The sequence below is a fragment of the Chiloscyllium plagiosum genome, chromosome 37 (genome assembly GCF_004010195.1).
Source record: "Chiloscyllium plagiosum isolate BGI_BamShark_2017 chromosome 37, ASM401019v2, whole genome shotgun sequence".
In the NCBI taxonomy this organism is placed as follows: Eukaryota; Metazoa; Chordata; class Chondrichthyes; order Orectolobiformes; family Hemiscylliidae; genus Chiloscyllium; species Chiloscyllium plagiosum.
In genome coordinates, this window is record NC_057746.1 from 23237673 (window position 1) to 23245888 (window position 8216).

The 8216-nt window shown below is 45.1% G+C and overlaps 1 protein-coding gene across 1 annotated transcript in view; it reads left to right on the forward strand.

Moving 5' to 3' along the window:
• Positions 1-7390: 7390 nt before the first annotated feature.
• Positions 7391-8216, forward strand: part of LOC122541260 — a 5642-nt gene continuing 4816 nt past the window's right edge. The window contains exons 1-2 of the mRNA XM_043677877.1: positions 7391-8078; positions 8109-8205. Of these exons, the coding sequence (XP_043533812.1) occupies positions 7391-8078; positions 8109-8205 (785 nt within the window). The remainder of the gene's footprint in view (positions 8079-8108; positions 8206-8216) is intronic.

Genomic DNA, 8216 nt, shown 5'->3' on the forward strand with positions numbered 1-8216 from the left:
GTACCTCCCGAAGGGGATAAGTCGTTACGTTCTTCCACTTTTTCTTTTTTAAAGAAATATTGCAATATTTCTAGCTCCCTATAACTTCAAATACCAATTCATCAATTCATGCTGGACTAACTTTAAAGCCTGTTCCTAACTTGTAAATATATTTTTATATTTACGTTCATTTATTCAGTTCTTAATATTTAAAATGTAAAATGCATACAGTTCCCAATTTTGAAATCCACTGTAATCATCCCGTTTTAGTCCCTTAATTTAAATCCAAAATTAGTTTTCTTAAGTAGTCCTGACCAATCGTTGTTCGATTACAATACTATAGGTCGTGAAATAATCAGAGCTGCCTTAAAAGAATTTGTCTATTCAAGTTTAAAAAAAAAACTTTAAATGCATGAACAATGGCCGAATCCAAGGTCACAGATATTAACCATAGGAGTTTCGTTTTTACTACAATTTAATGTTGAACTGAAACTTCAACTGTCCTCCATAAATCGCTTTTATGTGAAGATAAAAGAGATTAGTTAGAAATGACAGTAAGGCAGTCATGGCCTTTAAAAAGAACAGGAGTTATCATTCTTTTTTTTCATAATCCCTATAGAATCCTTAACCTTAAAAGAAATCATGTTACGTTTCCATAATAAAAATCAGAATTCAAAACAGTCCTGGAACTCAAGCTCCAGGGAATAAAACACAAACATTCAATCACCAACAAACAAATGTTCATTCAAACCAAATCACAAAGGGTTAAACTTTCTACCAGCTGTACAGCTCTTTTCATTCTCTCTCCCTCACACATTGACATATAAATTCAGATATTTACAAACCCAGTCTTCGTCCGACCCGTACTTTGGCCAGAAGACGGCGGGACAAAGGATGGATTCCTTAGTCCATACAAAACAACAATATTTAATTATCTGTCTCCCTAGTACAAGTATTATTTCTCCAATTCCACAACATCCTGCCCAAAGGATTTTCTGGAGGTATGTTGTAAGGGACCCCGCCACCATTTTCATTGCCTTTTTCTTCTTTTGTTTTCCCGGAGGCTTTTTCCTTACCCACGGCACAACCCATATTGAGTCCTTCGTTAGTCCCTTATTAACTACTAAAACCCAATCCCGGCCACCAAGGCAATACTTAAAAGTCAATTTTCTTACCTTGATCTGTGCACAGAGTTGCCTAGCCCCTTGTCGCTGTATTTTCTATTGAGCTCCTATCACTGTCTGATTCAGATGTCTCTCTTGTGGGATCCGTACCAGTCGCCCAAGGGAGTGGACCAAACCAGGACAGGAGACCGCTCCTCAATTGGGAACGGGACGCGTCTTCCCAGTGTCCAAGGCCAGCCACTCCCCCTGGCAATGGAAGAAAATCCCGGACGAGCCCCCAATTGAGAGAAACAAAGCTCACTCACTTCAATAATTTCAGTCCAAGACAAGATCTGAATCAGTAGTGTCATTTATTTTACACATGCAAGTGGGTGTGATGTCCACAAAGCAGGGACAAAACACACCGAATTCAACAAATTCTCAATATTTATATAATTTGGTTCCTACATTTTTTTTCTTATTTCGTTGTTTCCCCCCCTGTTTACATCCTCCACTTCTCTAAGACTGACTCCATTACTCCCATTTATCTCCGGCCATATCCGGCCTTGTCTGTGACAAAATGCTTATATCTGGCCTCACAAGGCCGTTTGACCTCATCCCACTGCAGGTCATTGTTAGGCATATTCTTTCTTCATCATTATCCATTCTCTCCATCTGGGCCTCTCTGGAGGCCATTCTGATCTCTATGACCTCTTTAGTTGGGGTTTGTTCCTGTGTCTCTGTAAAAGTGGGAAACAGATGTTTGTACAGCCGTATCTGGCCTAAGTTCATCCCCTCACAACATCTTATCTATTTGTCCAGAATATCTACTATTGTTTTGCAATCACGTTTCACGCTGGCATATCACTTTAGCTAATACAAAAACAATTATATATTTCCTCCACCTAGTTTCCATTCTTGTTGACTCAGCTCTTGGCCAAAACAATTACACACTGATGTGAGTTCATTTACTTTGTACCAGAAATTATAATTGCAGAATTACAGAACTGCAGAAAAAACATTAATTTACCTATATCCCACAATCACTATCTGGCATTTGTCAGACATGAGTGTCAATTGCAATGGTCAACCAAAGTCTGAATGCTGTCCAAGCCTAACTGCAGAGGATGAGAGTTTCATTGCACTGTGGGGAGACAGAAGGTCACAACAGAGGGAGAGAGTCATTGCAGCATAGGAAAGCCATTACAGAAACTGAATATCTGTTTCATGTGTGTGGGAAAAGATTTGCTAATGATAGGCCCACAAAATCAAAATTGGCCAAATTGTACCAGATCACCCAGAATTCCCAAGCAACTCACAAGCCGAAATTGATAGCACAGAGACAAGGGACTACACTTTAAACTCCCATGGACAATGACAGAGCACCACAGATATCTCAAAGCCCCAAGGGCAGTTTCACAACCCAGCAATACCAAAGCCACACAAAGAGCAGGTCAGACAGAGAGGCACCAGCAAGGACATGCTCCAGGCACAGGACAATGGAAGCACCTCACCCCTTCAGAGGAGACATTAACACCTACCTGTGAAGAGGAATGGAACCATTGATACTGTCAGGATGTTGCATTGAAAGAAAGAACAGGACATTCATCCAATATTTGTTTTTCAATTAGTATCCAATTAGCATTACTATAAAACTGGTCTCATCCTCAGCTCTGGGAAGAGAAATCTGATCTACCTATACAGACTGTCAGTTCTGTGTCAGCTGGTCTGTTTTCTCTTCCAGCGATATCACTTGCAATAAACTGTTTATCAATTTCACTTCGAGCTGCATTTTGTGATCTCTAACCTATTGGGCAAATTTCTCCGACAATGTGGTATGCTAAAAGGCTGTGCACTTTAATGTGAAAACAACTTGCAGCAGAGGTTCGATGCCTATTGCAAGTTACAGGTATACAGTGTCCTAATTAAGTTGAGAATGTGGTGCTGGAAAAGCACAGCCGATCAGGAAGCATCCGAGAAGCAGGAGGATCAATGTTTCAAACATAAGCTCTTCATCAATAAGCTTTTCCTAATCAGGAAGAGCTTATTCCTGATGAAGAGCGTACACTTGAAATGTCGATTCTCCTGCCCCTCGGATGCTGCCTGACTGGCTGTGCTTTTCCAGCACCACACTCTTGACTCTGATCTCCAGCATCTCCCAGTGTCCTAATAAATGCATTTTCTCAACTCTCCCCATTGCCATGAAAAAAAATGCCTGCACCTTCACTCCATTCACCAAGTTATCAATTCGCACAGTCAATGAAGAACATCAGTATGCACGAACAAAGAAATTTTCATCAGTCCCAGTTTTCTCTAAAGCATTCAGGACTTTTAATGGCAATGGTGTGAGTTGGTGTGAGCAATGCATCATGTGGCTGCTCAGTCCTGGGATGCTATTCCTTCTTCAGTGTTCTGTTTGTATTTGTTGAAGAAAACTTTTGAACTCGGACTATGCGAACTGATTCGTTTATTACACGATATATCAGGGGGAATTCACCGTCCTCACTGTGGCTTGGTGTTATTCCAAAGTACATCAGTATACTACGGGATTATGTTGAGGAAACAGATAGAAGCTGATCGTTAATTACACAGTTTGGCATGGTTACAAGTTGGTACTAAATTAGAGGTTAGTCGTTAAGTTCAAAACTAAAGCACTATTATGCATTCTACAAGTGGACAGATCAAATGGTATCACCACCTGCTCTAGTTACACAGATTGCTAACACTAAGCAGAGATATCCCTAATTGGCTGAATGACTGTGAAGAGGCAGTAACTAGAGAAGGGAGGGTGACTAACTGGAAGGTCTATGTCAGCTTGACTGGTTCTACAGCCTGCACTGATCATTCAGCAAAGGGAGGAGACACTACCTTGAGAAGGAAGATAAGGACAACCTTTCACATGACCTCACAGTAAGGAATGCACAGCCAGCAATGTTCTGGCTGGGGACACAAAATGGAACTCTCAGCCAAATCAGGAAAATGGCCTCCAGGCAAAGAATGTTAACTTTTCCCCAACAGTATTAATGGCCTGTGTGCACATAACAACTGATTGTCCTTGCTGCATAGCTTACTCTAAGTGCTACTTTGCATGTATCACTGTATAAAGTGACCCCACTCGCCTTAGTCCCACATTTGTCATCACTAGTTGTTTGTTTCAAGTAAAAGCAGTTTCTGTGCAGACCAGTGCAAAGTCACTCCACACGATGATTCGAAAAACTCAGCCCCTCAAAGGCACACGCGGGAAAATTACACAGCACAAGAGGACAAATTATGTGTGAGCTCAATGCAACGGGAAGAATAGAAATCTGGAGTTCTGAATAGTAGAAATCTCAGTTAAAATATGTCTAAAGCTACACAGGTCAGAAGAGGTTCACAGTGTTAGCAATTTTTGCAAAGGTTTGCAGATGAGGTTGATGATAAATATGTCAGTTTGCTCGCTGAGATGGAATGTTTGTTTTCAGATGTTATCATAACTAGGTAACATCATCAATGAGTGCGCTGGTGGTATGTCCCACCTCTCTCTTTTTCTCAGTGTTTTGCAGGCCACTTGGACTTTGACTGTTAAACCAAGCCATGTTGTGTGGCTTAATACCACGGCATCTTCTTAGCAATGAGTTTGCAATTTTGTTTTTGTTCATGGGACATGGGCATAACCAGGTAAAAACTAGGTAAAAGCAATGACTGCAGATGCTGGAAGCCAGATTCTGGATTAGTGGCGCTGGAAAAGCACAGCAGTTCAGACAGCATCCAGCAAGGCAAACATTCATTGTCCATCCCTACAAAAGATTAGATGTTGATGATATGATGATCAGGCTCGAACCTTGCTCGGTGGTTCACTGCTGCATTGCTTTCATACCTGTTGGCCAGTGAACCTTGGGTACAGCTGTCATCTTGTCAGGAGCTGGGTGAGGTCCTTTGGCTGTCATGACCTGTGTACCTCAGGCATCTTAAATAGCTACCTTTCTTTGCTCAACCAAGACTCATCTGGCTGGCTTTCCCTAGTACTGATTGGTGCTAGCAATGCACAGCTACCAGTTCCTGGGAAAATATTCCTTCTCCAGAAGTGCTATTCAGTTTGCAATTATTCTGTAGTTGCAAATGCAACTGTTTGTTCTTGGGACATAAACAACACTCCAAGTACTGCCTCGTTCTAGATTCTGGACATGGTTTTCTCCCACTGTGTCTCCATGTCCATAGATTAGCAGACCATCTATGACAGCTTCCACTAAGGGAAGGGGACTAATTATCTCATATTGCCTGCATTGATACGATTCCAGAGCAGTGGAAATGCCAAACAGCTCACACAATCATCTGTATCTCTCAAAGTTCAGCCAAAATGGAGTTGGAAAACTGCTGATTTCATCCACCTTCACTTGGAAGTAACTATCTTCCGAAATAAGGGTAGCAGTGCCCCAGCAAGTGAGTGCAAAATGTTTTCGATAGTTTGCATTGGGTAGTGAAAACTAATCAAAATGTTGAGATCTATGCATATTGGCAGATTTCCAGGTTTCGTTCACTGCTACCAGTGCTGCTCTGCCGGAGTTTTCACTTCCTTGTCCTTACTTCTCTCTCTCTTGACTTTCGGGATGACTTGAGGGCAGTTCTCAGAGTTGGTCTTACAGTCTCAGCCACTTTGAGTTTATTTTCACCAGGAAGAGACTCAACAATCTGTAGCAACATCTTTGTCATCTTTTCGGATCTATTTAGCACTCAATGGCTCAGTAGCTTGTGAAACGTTGCAAATTCTCCTGGCAAATTCAAACTTTTACACCAGTTTCAATCGCGAAATAATAACCTTTGCTTAATGTCCACTAACTGGAGCTGCTGGTCATTTATCTTCTTATTGTGTTGTGCTTGCAGGATGAGTATCATTCCATCTATTGCCTCAACTTTATCTTTGAGGACTTCATTTTTGGGTCTTCACCCTGAATCATTTCTGACAGGTTTATGAAGCTCCTGATGTTGCATGAAGCACTCATATCTACTTGAATCTTCATATTCACTGCTGTGATTTCTTTCAGTCAGTCATACTGTGAGCAGTTATAAACCACTTATCACCCTCAGACTGAAGATGCCAGCCTATTCTATGGTGTCAAGTTTCATCAGAATCATCATCTGACACCTCCCCAGTAACCACCATTATTGGCTTGCTTTCATTCGTTCTTGCATGCAGAGTGACTCAGTTTCTTCAAGTTAAAGCATTGTTTTACCACACCGGGCTAGCCTCCTTTTATTTGTGTGGTGCTCTCACAGTGCCGTGTATTTGCATTCTATACTCTGGAAGAAAGTGAGCACTGCAGATGCTGGAGAGTCAGTCAAAAAGTGGGGCGCTGGAAATGCACAGCCGGTCAGGCAGCATTCGAGGAGCAGGAGAGTCGATGTTTGAGGGATAAGCCCTTCGTCAAGGATGTCACCCTGACCAAACCTGTGCTGTACCGGGCAGGAAGATCACTGAGAGTCTCGCACTCCTCAGGGATACGATCGCCTACGTGCAGGACAGAGGGTTGGACACCTGCCTGATCAGCTTGATCGCTTCTCGGCCTTTTGGCTAAGATCAAGTGTCTGTTCTTATCAGGACAGGGGTCGAGTTGCGAGTCATCAGAGCTAGTGGAGATCATCGCTGGATCGTGATTGGACGTTGGAGGATTGTCTGGTTGTGCTGACCTGCTATTGGCTTTGACCTAACGCCAATTCAGGGACCAGCCAACCTCAGAGCTATGGCCTCAACAGCTGCACGCAGCCCTGGGCAGGGGGTTCGAAACACCGTCTGGGTGTCTGTCAAGAAGGTGGAGGAGCGTACACCTGTCGATCGGACGGTGTTCGTCAAGAAGGTGTTGTTCGTGTGCTGTGGATTCGCCGCAGCAGATGTGTACTGCCTGCAGGATTTCCCTGGGGTAGGCTACTTCGATGTCACCTTCAGGAGCGTGAAGCAATGTGAGCAGCTCCTGAAGGTCTTCAAAGAAAAGGAAGGGGAGCCGCTGTTCTCCATCTTGTCGGCGGTCCCGTTGTGTGTGCTTCCTGCACAGAGGAGCCGGGTTGTTACAATCCACATGTACAACCCCTACGTGCCAGCAACTGACATCCTGACGTTCCTGGAAAGATATGTGCAGGTCGAGGGTCAAAGCACCGACGTGGTTGACCCTTTCGGGATCTGGACCAGCAAACGACAGGTCAAGGTAACCCTGAGGGTGGACGCCAGCGGGAATATCCTCCACCCACCCTCCAGCTTTGCTATCGGAGGGAGCAGAGGGTACCTGACTTATGCAGGGCAGCCGAAAGTGTGCCGAACCTGTGGGAGGTCAGGCCACATGGCGGCGGACTGCAAGGTCACAATCTGTCGCAATTGCAAGAAGGAGGGCCACCCGACCAAAGACTGCAAGGAGGAAAAGAACTGCAACCTGTGCGGGGAGGCGGGCCACGTGTACAGCGCCTGCCCAAGACGAGGGGCCGCCACCTACGCGCAGATGGCCGGAGGCGGGCCACAAAAAGACGGCAAGGCACCGCAAACCGGCAAAGGAATGGTGTCAAGAGGCAGGCAACAGGAAGAACAGGCCGGAGCAGAGCAGATGACAGTTACCGGAGAGGTACAGCTGCCGAGCGAAGCTCCGACAGGACAGGAGGAGGAGGCGGAGAAGGGAAAGAAGGAGGCAGAGGAATGGACCGTGGTGAAAAACAGGAAGAGGAAAACCCACCCGGTCACCAAGACCTCCCAGAAAAAGGGGAAAAGGCAGCTGCAGGTGGAAGACACAGACAGCTCTTCGGAGGGTGAGGACGGAAGAAAGGAGGGTCGTCACCAAAAGAAGAGGCAGAGCGCTGCGAGGAGAAAGGAGAGCAGCAACTGCCAACCAAGGGACGAGCCTCCTGAGGAAATGGGAAACCACCACCCCCCACCAGGTGAAAGCCAGGAGGGCCCCACTGCAACACAGCTCCAGGTCACTGGGAGCAGCGACCCTCTGACAGCCCCGCTGTCAGATATAGAAACAGACAGCGTGGACCCTGGTCTCGGCCCGATGACACCGAAGCGGGCAAATGGGCCGAGTGAGGAACTGGACAGCTACCTCAGCCCAGCGAGGGTCCAGCAGTTTGCGTACTGCACGGGGATGCAGACAGCTACCCCAGAGGGGCAGGACCAGC